The sequence below is a fragment of the Varanus komodoensis genome, unplaced genomic scaffold (assembly GCF_004798865.1).
Source record: "Varanus komodoensis strain SLA01 unplaced genomic scaffold, ASM479886v1 scaffold18_3, whole genome shotgun sequence".
NCBI classification, from domain to species: Eukaryota; Metazoa; Chordata; class Lepidosauria; order Squamata; family Varanidae; genus Varanus; species Varanus komodoensis.
This window is the reverse complement of record NW_025335549.1, coordinates 16,664,340-16,681,259: the sequence shown is the minus strand read 5'-3', so window position 1 is coordinate 16,681,259 and position 16,920 is coordinate 16,664,340. Positions and strand designations below refer to the sequence as shown.

Here is a 16,920-nt window from a genome sequence, read left to right as displayed (position 1 = left end):
TAGATGAGGTACAGATTAGGGGAGCTCTGGATGCGAGTGATCACTCCGTCCATTGCTGTGAGATCAGGGGACTGGGGACTTGCAGCAGGTCGAGCACTAGAAGTTGGGACTTCAAGAGGGCCAACTTTGGCCAACTGAGGGCCTGTCTGGGGAAAGTGTCCTGGGATAGGTTACAGGAAAACAAGGGAGTGGAGGAGGGGTGGATGATACTCAAAAGGGAGGTATTGAGGCGCAAACCTTGATGATACCTCTAGTTAGTGAGGTGGGGAGACGGAGGTGAGTGCCACCATGGATGCGAAAGGAGGTGGTTAGAGAGATTAGATGAAAGAGGAACCTCTGTAGGAAATGGGTACTGGGGCAAATAGACAGAAGGGTATACCAGGAGGAGGAGGCACATTAGGGAAGGATTCTATGCAAGGTTAAGGATGATTACGAGCTGAGACTGGCCAAGAACATCAAGAACAACAAAAAAAGGGCTTCTATCAGCATGAAAATTGGAAGACGAAGGGGAGACAAGTAGTGGGACTGCTAAATAAGGAGGAAAGAGACCCAGGGGCTGATACGAGGGAACAGACGCAGATGCTAAATGACCATTTTGCTTCTTTGTTTACCCCAAGGAAGGACAGGAGAGATCAGCATAGGGGATTAGATGAGGCCAGGGACTTAGGGGTACAGATTATAGTTACACCCCCTAGAATACGAGGGGCTTCTCAGGGCATTGGATGTTACAAAGTTGCCAGGCCATGACCAGTTACACCTGAGAGTACTTCAAAAATTGACAGGGGTTCTCTCACGTCAACTGGACTCCATTTTTGAGGCCTCATAGAGAACTGGTGAAGTTTCAGAGGACTGGAGGGTGGCATCAGTGGTCCCAATTTTCAAAAAGGGTAGTAGAAAGGACATAGGGAATTTTAGACCGGTTAGCCTTACATCCATTGTACAAAAAACAATGGAAAAGAGCCATAATAGAGAGATATCTCGTGATGCTCGATAGGGAAGGAAGACTGACAGCCACACAACATGGCTTCCACAAAAACAGGTCCTGCCAGGCAAATCTTGTGGAATTCAATGACAAGGTTTTGAGATGGCTAGATGGAGGGGACGTGGTAGCTGCGGTATATGTGGTATTCAGCAAGGCCTTTGACAAAGTGCCCCATGATATCCTGGTTGAGAAACTAAGGAGTTTTGGGATAGACCAAAGCAATGTTCGGTGGATTAGGGCATGGCTGACTGAACAAAGCCAAGTGTAACCATTTGTGGAAAATCATTGGAATGGTGGCCAGGGACAAACAGGGTCCCCCAGGGCTCTGTCCTGGGGCCGATCCTGTTTGATCTTTTCATAAACGACATGGAAGAAGGGGTGAACACTCCTCTGATCAATTTCTCAGACGATACTAAAACTGGGGCAGTGGCCACAACTGAGGAGTAGGTACTCCAGATCCAAAAGGATCTGGACAGATTATGGAAGTGGGCAGGAGACAACAGGATGGCATTCAATGTGGATAAGTGCAAGGTCTTTCACTTGGGGCATAGGAAAGAGTGTCATAAGTACATGTTAGAGGACAAATGGCTGGAGAGCAGCACTTGTGAAAGAGACCTCAGGGTGCTGGTTGACTGCAGGCTAAACATGAGTCAGCAGAGTGATGTGGTGGTCAAGAGGGCGAATGCCACCCTTGGTTGAATAACCAGAAGAGTGGCTTCTAGATCAAGAGTGGCATTACTGCCACTCTATATGTCTCTGGTGCGCCTGCAACTGGAGTATTGTGTTCAGTTTTGGCCCCTCGTTACAGGAAGGATATAACCAGATTAGAGTCAGTGCAGTGCAGGGCCACAAGGTTGTTGGCCGGTTTGCAAGGGATGCCATATGAGACGAGTCTGAGGGAATTGGGTCTCTTCAGCCTGGAGAAGAGGAGACTCAGAGGGGATCTGTTGGCGACATGCAGGTATTTGTGGGGGCGTCACAAGGAGGTGGGTACAGACCTGTTCTCCCCTGCAGAGGACGGCAGGATGTGCTCCAATTAAGCAAAGTGCAGGGAACCAAGATTCAAATTAGACACTAAGAAGTACTTCCTGAGGGTTAGGACATGAGGGCATGCACTGGACTTCCACAGGAGATGGTTGAGGCCACATCAGTGTGTTTGTTCAAGAATAGGCTAGACATGTCCTTTGTGGGCATGTCATTAGCTAAGCTGGCTGGAGCAGGGGGTCAGACTATGTGGCCCATTAGAACCCTTCTGACTCTCTGTGTTTCTATTTTTCTATGAAATGTTGGCACCATGGCTGGGCATTTGCTTGTGTCATTGTGGGTATAAACCCATGGTCTATGAGATGGAGAGAGGGGTAACTGGGAGCTTCTGCTTCCATTCATGCATTCCAGCTGAAAGAGGGAAACCTTTCCTAGGATAGTATTCCATGCATTTCATGTCATGGCCACTAGAGGATGAAAGCATATTCTGCAGAAAATGCATACATTTTTTCAAAATATAACCAACGGGTCNGGAAGTGTGTGTGAGGTCATGGAAAAGCACGCAGTGCTCTCAGGTAGAGTCGTAGGACCTGTTTGTTTCAGATTCTGCACTGGGCATTGCGGAAGCGAAGGAGCCATCTGCTGCATTCACAGGAGGCTGCATTGGCCAGGGACGGGCCCTGGCAAGCCAGCCTCCCACAGAACACGGCAGGGGGGTTGGGATTTGGAGTGGTCGGCTGGCGGGAAGGGGAGTGCGACCAGTTCCCCCTTCGCTCCCATCTGGTTTTCCCCTTGGCGCTTGCAACCTGCTACCAGAACCTCAGAGGGAAGCGAAGTGGCTGAAGGAAAGGGGTTGCTGGGCGGAAGGGTTAAGTGGCTGCTCCCACCACGGCTGTTTCACACCATACCTTCCGGCCCCGGCTCTGTGGTGACTCCGTGGAGATTTGCGGTATGCACGGCGGGTGGCTGCAGAGGCATGGGGCTCTTACAAATTTCCTCTGGTTATGCCGATAGAAACTGGGACTCTCTTTGACTTCTCTCTGCCTTTCTGCTCTGCAAAGGGAGCAACAGAGCGTAGCTAAAGTGTCAGGGAGACCCGATCCTGATCCCCACTTGGCTGCAAGGCCCACTGGGTGACTTTTGGCCAGCCTCTGAGTCTCAGCCCAGCCTACCTCACAGGGTTGTTGTGAGGAGGGAATGGAGAGGAGGAAGATCACAGAGGCAAGCTTAGGCTTCTTGTAGGAAAAATCAAGAGAGAGAAATCTAACTGATTCTATCTGTTTCCATTAATAGGCAAGTCCAATCTCTATCCAGTATTATTTATTCATTTATTTAGAAGGTTTATATGCTGCCCCATTCACCGAAGCCTCGGGGCGGCTCACAATAATAAATAAACACAGTATAAAACAATATAATATAATCTGAGTTGACCTGGCCCGAAAAATAAATAAATAAATAATATTAACAATTAAATAATGTTTGAATAAAAAGGATGTATTGGATGTTCAATTTCCCCTGTCAGCCTAGCCTACCTCGCAAGCGTGTTTTGAGGATAGAATGAGAGAACCCCTACTATGCCACCCTGGGCTTGACGGAAAGAGGACGGTGGTAGAAAAGGGGGTGAGCAGAATATAATAACACATACCATCCTCACATGCTTCTGGCTCCAGTTTGGGAAAAGGCAGTGGCTCTCCCTGGTTCTCCTGTCACCACGAACACACCCATTATCTGTTTTCCCAGCATGGAGATTCAAAAGACAGGTTTAGCCAGTCAGTGGTTTTGCAGCAAGCGGCTGAAACTCGCCAAGCCGGCTAGGATGTGCTGCCAGATGCATTTGTGCTGCCTCTGGGTGCGTTCTCCTGGTTAGGCAGCCTCCCTCCTCCCTTGGAAATAAGCATCCTTGACAAAATGGGGATTTGTGTGGCTACGATTGCAGTGGTGGTCAAATTTGCTGTCGTCTCTGGGTTGCTAGGGACTGCAGGTGGCGCAGTGGTTTAAACCGCTGTGCTGCTGGGCTGGTGGATCGAAAGGTCGCCGGTTCGAATCTGCACAATGGAGTGAGTTCCCGTTGCTCCATCCCAGCTCCTGCCAGCCTTGCAGTTTGACAGCATGCAAATGCAAGTAGATGAAAAGGTGCCACTTCGGTGTTTAGTCATGCCGGCCACACGACCACGGAGACCGTCTGCGGACAAGCGCTGGCTCCCTTGGCCAGGAAACGGAGATGAGCACCGCCCCCAAGAGTCAGGCATGACTGGACTTCATGACAAGGGGAAACCTTTACCTTTACCTGGGTTGCTGGATTCTGTGAGTGGTCAGATATTCCCAGTCTGAGCACATGCCCAGAGGCACTCTGTCCCTTCGTGTTTAGCCTGGTTGTACCTGCAGTATCCCTTTGCACCTGGCCCTGCTTGAGGAATTGCAGGGTTCCAGTAAAAAGTAAGAAGATCCCCTAAGCCTGAAGCATCGTGTCTCTGGTTTAGCCAGTCAACCTCTACCACTTCGAGGACACTTAGAGGGCATCTGAAAATGTTCCCGGCTGGATAGGCAAGGAAGTCCATCTATGCAGGAGGGGACGGTGCACGGTCCTCTGACTCGCTTCGGGGCACTGCAGCCGATGAGCCAGGCGTGGTTCTCCCCCCTGCGAACGGGTAATAAGAAAATTCTAGGAATGTCGCAGGCAGAATTATTGCCTGGAGTTGAAATGGGCAAGGTGGATTTTTGGAGGACGAGGGGCAGGACCACTGTTCTCCTGGCGACTGTGGACTCGGGCTGGTGTCACCTTTGTGAAAAAGGAGTCATTTTTGGATTTAACCAACAAAATCCCCCTTTGTGTTTCTCGAATGGGTTCAGCTTCTGGAATCCAGGAGGTTCATTTTTCAGTTGATTTTCTTATCATTTGTATGACCGGGCAGAAGGCAGCTTTTTCCAAAGAGAAAATCTCATTCTGTGATAAGAAACAACACCAAATTCTTGTGGTTGGAAGAATGATTCTGTTTGAAAGTCACTGGAGCTGAACACCAGCGTCAGTTGTTCTGAGAAACATCAAAGCATTCATTCCTTTTTCGTAGATCTTTCCATGAAGGATGTATGTTTTGCAAGTGGATCTCGGGGCAGGGAGAGGGTATTTAGAAAATTCAGCAGTGTAATGATAATCATTAGGCTGGTTGACCTTCAATGAATTGCAGATTTTTCAGTATTTTAAAAAAGTTTCACTTTATGTTTGCCTAACTTTTTTCAAAGGTGTTTTTCTTAAAGCACAAGGTTAAATTTGTTGAGTTTCAGCTCCCTGCATCAAAGTAGCCAGTTCCTCAGATGATCTGCATGAGAACATAACACATTTGTGTGTGTGTCTGTGCTTGTTGTGTTGTAACATAGAATAGTTCTGTAAATCTGTGGGCAGCCATAAAATGTCACTTGAGCACATCAGAGAAGATGAACAATCTCTAAGATGCCAAGCCAAAATATACTTTGTCGCCATGGAAAATGCAGAAAAACTGAAGCAAGTAACTACCTTCCCATGAAAAGCTAATTCCAGGGATACAATGAATATTAATGCTGTAGAACTGGTGATGCCTCATTATAAATGTGAGCATTAGCATGCAAGTTCCTCTTGTTTAACCTTGGTGCCGCCTGTGCGTGTCCTTAGTGCAGTTTCTGTATGGGAACTGTTTGAGAGCCTCACAGGAGCCCCTGCGTGTTAAGTGTGTTGCCATCTTCTCTTTCAGTGACTCTGACCAACTCCATAGAAAGAGGTAAGTGCATATTCATGACACCTTATCCTTGTGTCTTGGTCTTATTTCAAATTATTGTTCTGTAAAAGTGGGAGAAGATATTCAGAGCCCCCTGCACGGAGGAACTGGCTTGCTTTGCTGATTTTGTGGAAGAAGCATAGAAGAGTAGAGCTGGAAGGGGCCAGGGAGGCCGTTGGGTCCAACCCCTGCTGTTGCAGGACACCAGTTCGTGCCATCCCTCTCCGATGACCATCCAGCCTTGCTTCGAATGTCTCTGGGGTAGGAGGGCCCACCGCCTCCCCAGGCAGCTGGTTCTGCTGTCGTATTGCTCTGACAGAGAGGCAGCTTTCCCTGATATCTAGCCTGGACCTGGGTTGTCGCAGCTTGACTTGATTATTCCATGTCCTACACTCATAAAGACACTGGCTTGTTCTGATAAGGCCAAGGGATCATTCCGGCTGGTTCTCTCCTCCACCTGCAGCACCTGCCCCCACAGAAGCCTTCCACGTGTCTTGGCCTACGACTCCCATGGCCAGGCATACTGGTTAAGGATGATGGGAATTGCTCCCAGCACATTTGCAGCGCACCAGCTTGTGTGAGGCCACACTGTGCCACCGCCGGGGTCCTTCAGCTTCCAGGGGCAGATGTGGGGAGGGGGTGCAAGGGCTGGGCAGCGGGGGCAGGAAGTCTGTCTTGTGAACAGAAACCGTGCCCTCATCACAGGAGAGATGCCGGGACGTGAGTCATGGCAATGAAGCGATGGTGCCAGTCTGTGGGTTTTGCTCCGAGGTTAAGCACCTAAAGCCGCCATGGACATCCTCCTTTGTGATGGTCCCGCATGAGATGGCTTGGCTGTTTCCGTAGGGTAGGCGGGGGCTCAGAAAGAGGCCCAGTTTTCTTGCCTGGCCCATTTCACCTGGGATTGCCACTGAGGCTTGTAGGACCGACTGGAATTGCCTCCAAGACTGAGTAAAACTGACATTCCTGGGGGGCCGCCACAAGCCGCCTTGGGGCCCCACACTGGGCACAGGCAGAGCATAAGTAAGGACAATCGTAATATTAACAGAAACGCTTGGAAGCCAAGCAGGGAAGGGAAGAGCGTGGTGGTAACCAGTGCTGCTGTTCGGTTTCTGCAAGAGTGCTTTTCCTCCTCTAGTGGCCTACCTCATTGTGTTCCACGTGATCTTCGTGTTCTTCATATGGACGTACTGGAAGTCTGTATTTACTCCTCCGCAGCAGCCAGACAAAAAGGTAAGGACCAGGAAGCCCCCGGTGGGAGAAGCGACCGAAGAGCAGCCAACAGCACACGGGCCGTTGGCTTCGTCGGCCGAGAGCAACGGAGAAGAGGCCGTGGCTGGCTGCGGGAGGCAAGCGGAGTGGTGGGAATCACATGGATCGCGGCCAATGGCTCTTGCGCAGCTTGGAGGGCGCTACCGGGCTGGCTTGCACCTCAGGCCCCAGGATTGCAGGAGAGGGGCATGCTGAGGGCGGGGGAAGGTCCCGGGGCCTTGCTGGTGGTGGCCTGCATGCCCTGCCCTGTCTGCCTCCTTGGTCAGCCATGGTCGTTCCATCATACAGGCACGGGGGCTTGGCGAGGTGCTTCCCCCCCATGTGGGCATAACTGCATCTCTCCCCTCTCAGTTCCACATGTCCTACTCTGACAAGGAGCGCTACGAGAACGAAGAGCGGCCCGAGGCGCAGCGGCAAATCCTGGCCGAGATGGCGCAGAAGCTGCCGGTGTACACGAGGACGGGGAACGGAGGTCAGCGGCCGGGGGGTGGAGAGATTTCCGTCCATCATGCTAGAGCTCAGTGGGGTCATTCCATGGAGCCGATAGCCGGACAGGTCAAAGGAAGGACTTCTTCACACGGTGCATAGTAAAACGATGGCATTCCCTGCCACCGGAAGTTTGTGTGGATTTAAAGAAGGAATTGGACCAATTCCTGGAGGAGGAGGCGGCACAAGAGCTACTCTTCCTGATGGCTTTGTGACCCCTCTGGTACCAGAGGCAGCTTGCCAGTGTATACCTGTCCCTGGGGAGCTTGGGCAGGCGGGAACTTTGCACCCATCCTGCTTGAGGGATCCCGTGGGCGACTGATGTGCCAGAACGTTGCACTGAATAGACCTTTGGCCTGTTCCAGCAGGGCTGTCCTGGGATTCTTGTCCTCACGGCAGGCCAGTATGACTGGGCCCCTACTTAGCATGTGCAGCAGGTGGAGGTGAAGCTAAGAAAACAGGTGCTTGCTTAATGCCGCCTGGTAAATAAATGGAACTCAAGTGCACAATGTTGTTCTTAATAGCCTGTCTTCGTTCCAGCCATCCGATTCTGTGATAGGTGCCAACTCATCAAACCGGACCGGTGCCATCATTGTTCAGTTTGTGCTATGTAAGTGTACTGGAGAAGTCTGCGTCTACAACTCGTGCAGGGTGGAGGCTGGGCTGGGCTAGGACCTTCCTCTTGGACATGCCAGGCTTCCCCCGCAGGGAGACGGTTACGTGGGGAAACATTTAAAAATATGGCACTGCCATTCCACTACTTGAAGTGAGTCCTTGTCCAGTCTCGCATCCCAAAAGAGAAAAAGGGCCTGATGCTTTGAACAGCGCCAACTAAAAGTGATGCATAAGCATTTCTCTTCTTGCGAGGATTCCCCTTGCTGTATCTTGACCCTTTTCTTCTTTTGCAGGTGCGTGCTAAAAATGGACCATCACTGCCCGTGGTAAGTAGCGTCAAGTGGCTGCTTTGGCTTCTGGGAAAAGGAGCCTCGTCAGGTGGCCCACGTCCTGGGCAGTGTTTCCCTGTGATGTTCACAGGATCCATGGAGGGCGGGTTAGCATGAGTGTTCCTAGTCACTCACTGCCCTCGGCTAATACATGAGTTGAGTGGAGTCCTCTCCGCGTGAGGCGGATTTCCCAGTGATTTGGATAGAAGCCATTCAATGTGAAAACCACTGCTTGGTGATGCTGATCCTCGCTGTGCCCCAAAACGAAAGGTTTCCCGGGGTGAGCAGCTGTGGAGCGCCAGGATCCTGTTGGCGTGCACCACAGACTCAGCCCTCCTGATGGAACACTCCCAATTTGAGCTTTGATCTGAAGGTCGTGCAGAAGTGAGGGGGGTTGTCCCCAAGACGCAGGGCAAGCACGCTTTTGATGCGTGTGTTTCCTGCCTGGGACTGGACAGCAAAGAGACCGGGCTGCTTGGGATCATGGCCAAGTTCTCGGGGACTGTCCAGGGGGCGGATGGCAGGTGCATGATGCCCCATGCAGGCAATCGGACGGCTCTCTGTGGTTTTTGCTTTCTCCTTGGCTCCGTCACACTGAATCCATTTTTGTTTTCAATCCCTTCTTCTCCAGGGTGAACAACTGCATTGGATTTTCTAACTACAAATTCTTCCTACTGTTTTTAGCATACTCTCTGTTGTACTGCATGTATATTGCGGCAACAGTCCTCAAGTATTTCATCAAGTATTGGACAGTAAGTTTTGGAATCTGGCTACTTTTTAGGCATTCCTGACCATCTGCTCTGGCTTGGGACGTTCCGACTGGGTTCGGTCAACACAGTGACACATGCCCAGGGGTTACATGTGGCTTGTCCTTGAACTGTGGCATTGCTGTAGAAACATGGGCTATTGTGCTGTCTGCAGTAATCCAGGATGATTTAAAAATTTCGAAGGGGCTTCCAAGGTAACTATGGTGGACCTGCCACAGTGCAGTCCGAAGGGGCTCTCTAAACAGGGGTGAGCAGAGCCCCCCTCTGCAGCAGGGCCTACCTGGCTTCTCCCCCCCCCCCACACCCCATCACAGCCCCATGAGCCCCGCCAGATACCACTATGGAGGGTCAAGGGAACCCCGGGACTGTTAGGACGAAGGACCAGCAGAATTTGGCAGGTTTGCCTTGTGCAAGGAGTGCCTTTCTGTGCCTGCGAGGCTTCTCTGGACCCATGAAAAGGAGAACACAAGGGGAGGTTTCCGCACCGATTGCGGTTCGGCGCGGCTTGGGGCAGCATTGTGGACTCCTTGGAGTGGGGGTCCTCTCACTGGGTTTCTGCAGCCCTGAGCTCCTTTCATTCAGAAAGGGACGTGTCTTCAGTCCGGCTGTGTGAACGTCACAACCTTCCCTGAGTGCCTGATGAGAAGCAGTGAGAAAGAAGACACTGACTCTGTAATCGTGCTGAGTTTTCCTTCTGCTCTGGCTCTTCTCCACAGGGGGAACTGAGCAGTGGACGCTCCAAGATCCACATCTTCTTCCTTCTGTTTGTGGCAATCATGTTTTTCGTGAGCCTCATGTTTCTCTTTGGCTACCATTGCTTGCTCGTCAGTCAAAACAGGTCTACACTGGGTAAGATCCTGCACACGGCTTTTTTCGGGATGGCTGGTGGGGAGAAGAATGCTTGAATTAATTATAAAATTAGGAATACACCTTGCTTTCGAGCCAGCTGGGATCCTGTGCTCCTGGCTGGGATCCTCTCAGCCCTGAGATTGTTTTCGGAGCGTGCCTCCTCCTCTTTTAATCTTGCATGCTAACTCTGCCCATGTGCCTGGGGATTGGAGTGGCAGGCCAGGTGCTCCGATCGGCAGTGCTGCAGTTCCCCAGAGGGTCTTGGCTTTAGCCGCAGCCTGTTCCCAACCTGATGCCGTCCGGGTGTGTTACATTGCAACCTCCAGCATGGCTGTTGCTGCCAAAGACATCTAGAGGGCACCAGGTTGGGGAAGGCTGCTCTGGTTAGTGTCACTGCGACCTGCTCATTTAGATATAAGGCTGGATTAATTCCTGGGGTTCCTGGCAAGGCCTCTCTTAGGCGTGTCTCACGAGCTGTGCTTCTGTGCTACGTGGGGCATTGGGGCAGGAGACAAAACGTGCCGAATTGGCTTTTGCGCACCGGGGAAAGCGCCGCCTGGCATTGCGTGGTCCCAGCTTACTTCTGACTGCCCAGGTCAGGAGAGCAGGAAGGAGACTGCAACTCCCCCATTGTCTTTGCTGTGCAGAGGCTTTCTCGGCCCCAGTGTTCCTGAACGGCCCGGATAAGAACGGATTCAACCTGGGCTTCGTCCAAAATCTTCAACAAGTGTTTGGAGAGGAAAAGAGGCTCTGGCTGTTCCCTGTGGTGTCCAGGTAAGCGGAGAGAAAGCTGCTCCCAGGGCCGGAGGGAGAACCAGGCCTGCGGGAAGAAAGCCGGATCTGTTCTGTTCAGCAGCACCCGCAGGACTGGGTGTCCTGCCCTGTGCGGCCACAGAGGGCTGGCCAAGCAGCCCAGGGGCTGGCTCTCCCCGCTTTTCAATCTGGTGGGCTGAACAGGGCCTGCATCCCTCACCGCCGTGCCGCCCTGTCTCCACAGCAAGGGGGACGGACACTCCTTCCCAAGGAGGCGGCTGAACGAAGCCCAGAATCCGCTGCTCGCGAACGAGGAGCAATGGGAGGACGACCGGCTGGAGGACGACAACCCCGGTGAGGATGCCTGGACCTTTCCTGGCCCGCCGAGTCGAGGATGGTGGCCGCCACAGGGGGCCACACACGGCTCTTGTGGACCCTTAAAAACCAGCCTGGTTATGGCAGGGCTTCACTGGCCCGGTGGGGATTCTCAAAGAGACAAGGGTTTCCGAAGAATGGGCAAGCCTGTAGGCAAGCCTCACAAATTTTCTGTTTGTGGTCTAGATCGCCTGCAAGTTTCTTCCCTTTCTGTGGAAATGGAGACGTAGCATCCCTGAAAGGCTGACAGCACAGAGCTCGTTCTTCTCGGGTAAGCATTTTATCCTCAGGGTAAAGGAAAATCTTGGCGGCAACTTTGGACCAGGCTTTGTTTCCGGAGTGTGAACGACACCTGGACCTCTTGGGAGGCATACTGAGTTCTCAGAGCCCTGGGCCGCCTCATGGACAGACCACCGTAGAGGGGTTTTATTTTCTGGGAAGGGCATCTTATACTTCATGCCAGAGCTGGGGAGGGCAGACTCCACGCTTGCAACATTTGCTGGAGGCCCAGGAGCTGCCAGCTGAAGGCTAGTGCAAATTCCACATGCTTAGAATTAAATCCTGAGCTCCGAAATTCATTGCATGTGCCACACCTGAATGGACGTCACAGCCGTTGTGCTGCTGGTGGGTTAAATAGAAGCTGGGGAAAGGCGGATTTCAGGTGTTAACAGCAGAGATTGGAAGGTAAATTCCTCTCCCCCAGCACAGTCGCCCTGATCTGAAGCAAAGCCTCCATCTTTAAAGTCGAAGCATCAGGAAATGTATTATTTTATTATTTTATTTAAGACAGTTGTATGCCATCCTTTGCAACAGCCTCAGTGGGGCAGCTCCATGTGTTTCCGCCCTGATCGCAGAAACACAAGCGCAGGCTAGGGAAGCCGAAACGCTTAGGCATGGCGTTGCTTGTGAATGTTGTTGAGAACATGTGGAGATATGCTCCCATTTTAATTAAGAGATGTGTCTTTGTTATTGCTGTTTGCTTGCTGGATGGGGGGAATACAAGGACTAATTTAAGCACAACCACATGTGTCAGTGATGTGTCTGTGGCACACTGCAGCGGGAGTCCTTTTTCGGATGCCCCACCAATTGGGACTCACTCGCCTGTTTTGCTTGCTGCTTCTCTAAATTGCTGGTTGGGGGACCAGCGGCACCAGCGGCAGCCACACAATCTAAGAGCAGAGCAAGCCAAAAACAGTAACACTGCTCTTCCTTGCCGTCCCCCAACTTAATAGGATATTGCACTGGCTTTCTTCACTCTTGTGAGTGGCAATGAGAAAATGCAATCGTATCACCTTTGCTCACAAGGAGGGAGTGGAAAGGAGATACAGACCCAGTCTGAAAAGAATGACAACCCAGGATTTGTAAACCCTGGGTTGTCATGGACGAGTGAGTGCCAGTTTGCGTCGCTCTATCACACCTGCCGGGAGCTGGAGCGGCTGCACGCTGGTTCACCATGCCGCGCAAGCTAGGAATCGTGCCTCATCTCTCCCCCAGTAGGTTCCAGCTCTGGCTTGTTGAGGGGGAGACAAGCCAGCATTCCAGATTTGTACATTGCGGCAAATTACCCCGGGTTGTTCAGCCGCCCTCTCTTCACTCAGGTGGTTCAGTGGTTCACAACAACCTGGACCATGGACGGCTGTTTCTGACAGCAGCGAGATGCTCCGTACATTTTCCAGCCCTGCCCTAAGAGTGAGGCGAGACGCATGCTGCTCTCCTTCCATAATCCCCTCTTCAGCTCAGGGTTTAGCTCTACAGCACCAGCGGGAGATTTCCCAGCAGCACAAGGAGCAGCCCCAGAGAAGCATCTTGCATCAGGACCGCAGCAGAGGAAGACGCGATTAAGAGCCTGCTGCAGTTCTCATAATTGCCACCCCTCCCCGAGCATTACCTCCATTTTTTCAAGAATGTGCCAGTTCATGCAGGGAACTGCAACATCATGTCTAGTTCGGTTGTTAGAGGAAAATAAATGGCTTCATCTAGACTCACTCACATGGCATGCTCTCCCCCCGACCTTCTTGAATTTCAGCTTCCTTCTCTCTCGTTTGCTTCCTTCAGCGACGGACACTTGCGGAGAATAAAAGGAAAAGGGGCACGAGGACTTTCCAGACCAGGAAAGCACCACTGCCTGATGCAAGCCGAGCTCTTTGAAATGGTTCTTCGGGATGCTTGCCTTGCTGGTGCTTCTGAGGGTTCCCACACACCACTGATGGCCAGCAGGGCAATACTGGAGCAACGAAGCTCACTCAGACCCTTCCCCTTTTATATGTGCTGTTCAGAATAAGTGAAAACTGTCGGTGCAGATCCATTTCCAAACGTCTTAATGGCAATTACCTAACAGCCTGGACTTCACGTTATGTCTGATCCCGCCAGCTAGAACGACTGGTCCTCTAATAAGGAGCAGACAGATGGTTCACTGGGCTACTTAGACAAGTGCTTTTCAGCAGGAATCCTGGTTGCAAAATCAACTAATCTCGTTAGACATCTAGGTGAATATGCACCGCATACGAAGCCTGTATATAATTCCCCCATTGCTATTCTCACTCCCTTAATCCATAACTTTGATTCTGCTGCGAACTCTCATCCCTTCGGGTCTGAAAAGACAGCCTCTTTGATGCAGTGCAAAGACTTTACACGGAGCTTGAAAGCACAACCCTTGTTGCAAAAGCCGACAATCCCAGAGACCTTTGTCGACTGAAATCCATTAGTACAGACTCAAAATCGTTCACAACAACAGCCCAATACTTGCCAAGGTAGCCACCCTGGCTGAATGCTCCTGCATACAAAAGCTTCCCTTCACAAAAAGAAGCAGCAGGTCAGGAGGAAAGGTTCTAACATAGCCATCATCCTGACATGCTAGATTTCTGTGTACAGGGCAATGCTTTTGTCTGACGCTTCGCCATGTTAAGTGAGACCTTGGGCTCTCATTTCAGGGGTTGCTCCTTTCACTGGCCCAACATGTTTAGTCTCAAACATGAGGCCGTTGCCTCCAGAAGGGTCCAGACTCAATACTACGTCTCTTCCAAAAGGAAGACAGACAAAGTAGAGAAAATGAAGTGGGTTTAAAACTCACCCGAAGGATCTGTGTAGTTTGTTTCAATGGGACTCTTTAGTTTTCACTTTCCCTGGATTATCTGTGGGATGTTAATTGCTACAAGTAAGTGTTATCATTCCAGATATGTCTGTTCAGAAACGAGTTCCATGTATCATCTCTGTGATGCATACTTGATGGACATTCGTATGGCCTTCATACATTACATTTATATTCTTCTCCAAACAGGAATGCCAACTGTGGTGTTAAAATTTGTGATTTGCTTGCTATTGTGACTGAACTCTTTCCCCCTCCTTTTCCTTATGGAGCCAATATGCTTTAATTTTTATTTAAACAGGCCAGGTCAGAAAACCCCGCTTGGACATTGATTCCAAGCCAATGAAACATTAAAAGGTAGTGAAGTGCAATTACTGGGAAATTTTAGAATTGCTCCTTATGTCTGGAAAGGTTCAGCGTGGCGGTTGCAGTTGGGCTGGACATCATGCACAAACAGGAACAAAACATGCCAGGCTGTATTTGCCCAGACCTCAGGAGAGGCTTTTCTGGTGTGTGAACACCTGATGGGTTATCTCAGTCCAGCTCCTGGGACATCAGTTCTGTGCCAACTGGCGTTGGGCTGCCTTCAGGCTTCCCTGAGCTTTTCTGCTTTTTACTGGAACCTCAAGATCCACCAAGAACTAGAAGTGGGTATGAAAAGCATCCACTCGAAGGGAAAAAATCCATGTCAGTTTTGCTTCTTGAACCTTGTGGAGCATACTGATCCTCTAACGTGCCTCTTTCGCATGCTCCCAGAAGACGGGCTGTGCCGGAGGGGCACTCCTGGTCCATGGCGGGCAGACCGCATGAGCGCCCATGGCCCGCTTTAGCCAGCATGGTAGCTGCCGCCAGATGGGGTATAGCAGCCCCTTCCAGATCTTCGGAATTTTCATGGAAATATAAAGCACTACTTGTGTTTCTCTAAATAGAACATATAGGAATCTAATCGCAATGCCAAACTCCCTGGATTCCTTAGCCTTCTAATCCTGATTCATTTCTAAAATTTTCCCTGTGCTGCAAAATGTGAGGCTGCATCTCTCCATGGGTGGCATAAGCTGTGCTCTCCACCACCTCTGCCTTCTGTTGCGTATGAAATTGCGCCTCATATGGACCCAGAGAGCTGCCACCCTGTTCCTGTTTTTCGGGCAGGGGTTCTGTTGCCCTAGTTCAGCCAAGGTGCGTGGAGGCGGCACGGTGCGGACACAGTGAGAGCAACTGAGGGGTGTCGAATTGCCATCCCCTGGAAAGGGAGCAGATGGGCAGCTCCCATCCGATCAATTCCTCAGAAGTGGAGCAGAAGTGGTCCCTCGTGATCATTACACGGCCATGACACACAGAGTGCGTTGCTCTGGCTGGCAGTGTGAGGCATCCCGTGGATGCCTGTGGTGGTGGTGCACGGTGAACTACTGTTTAACGAACTAGGGCACTGCACATTCACTGGCTAATTAGGGTGGTGCTGGTGGTTCAGTCACAGACGTGCCCGACTCTTCACAACCCCACGGACCGTAACACCCCAGGACCTCTGTCCTCCGCTGTTTCCTGGAGTTCACCCACATTCATGTTCATTGCATCACTGACACTATTTAACCATCTCGTCCTCGGCCGTCCCCTTCTCCTTTTACCTCCCCAGCATCGGCGTCTTTGCCAATGAGCCCTCCCCTCTCCTCATGTGGCCAAAGTATTTGAGCTTCAGCTTCGGTATCTGTCCTTCTAAAGAGCAGTCAGGGTTGACTTCCTTTATGGTTAATTAGGGGACACTGGTTAATTAGGGTAATCCAGAGAGGACGGTAGGTATCTGCAGAGCACAGAATAATAATGTTGGATAGAACACCGGGTTGATCGGTAAATAGCGCTCATTGCATGCCAGAGTGTGTAAGAGTCAATTAGTAAGTTGGTTTATTTATGCAGAATCTATGGGATGGTATCCCTGTTGGATGAGGCATAGACAAAAAGCACATTTTTTCTACTTGGCACAATACCTGGAATATCTGCAATGAAAAAGGTTGTTTCTGCCCACTTTGGGGAGAAGGTGTTGCCGAATTGCACTGGCGCTGCCGGGATTCACAGCAACCAGTTCCCCTGATCCTCGAGTTTCTTCCCATCAGGGCCCCGAAGCCCACCCACCTTTAAGCCAGCGGCACAGGAAGTCACTGCTGGGTTGGACGGCAAATTCTGGGGGCACCGAACATGGTTTGGCTGAGGAGGGCGTTTGCCAAGCCACTGCTGGAACGGGCCAGCAGAAATGGGGTGGCTTTGGAAGGTCACCGTACCTCCTCTTCTCCCCCTTCCCACCACCATTTGCTTTGCAGACACGTCAAGGGTTCGGTCTGTCCAAATTCCGGCACAATGGTTTAAATTAAAGTGTGCAAGCATATTAAGAGGGATAAAGCATTGACTGCCATGGCTAATGGAAGGACGATCTTGCTTGAGCTTCTTGCTGCTCCGTCATCAAATGAAGAGGACTGGACTGAAGTGTCAGGAGCGTGGCGTGGCTTTGCCTTCTCGTGACAAGAGCAGAGTTGGGGCAGAGAACCGAGCATCAGGGAACAGCTAGATTTCCAGTTAATGCAGCTGAGCTGCAGTCTCAGCTCTTCCTCTGATCTGAACAGGCGTCAAAGAAAGGTCTTTAGTGTTCCGTTTTCCTGATTTAAGACTGTGCTTAACATTTCTGATG

The 16,920-nt window shown here is 51.1% G+C and overlaps 1 protein-coding gene across 1 annotated transcript; it reads left to right on the top strand.

Moving 5' to 3' along the window:
- Positions 1–5,508: 5,508 nt before the first annotated feature.
- On the top strand, positions 5,509–14,435 carry ZDHHC15 (zinc finger DHHC-type palmitoyltransferase 15). Its single transcript, XM_044427184.1, has 12 exons — positions 5,509–5,551; positions 5,692–5,718; positions 6,854–6,948; positions 7,339–7,459; positions 8,014–8,083; positions 8,382–8,414; positions 9,049–9,169; positions 9,901–10,033; positions 10,681–10,807; positions 11,031–11,140; positions 11,348–11,432; positions 13,188–14,435. Exons 1-11 carry the CDS (start codon positions 5,509–5,511, stop codon positions 11,389–11,391), a joined length of 924 nt encoding a protein of 307 aa, XP_044283119.1. The 3' UTR covers positions 11,392–11,432; positions 13,188–14,435.
- Positions 14,436–16,920: the final 2,485 nt, after the last annotated feature.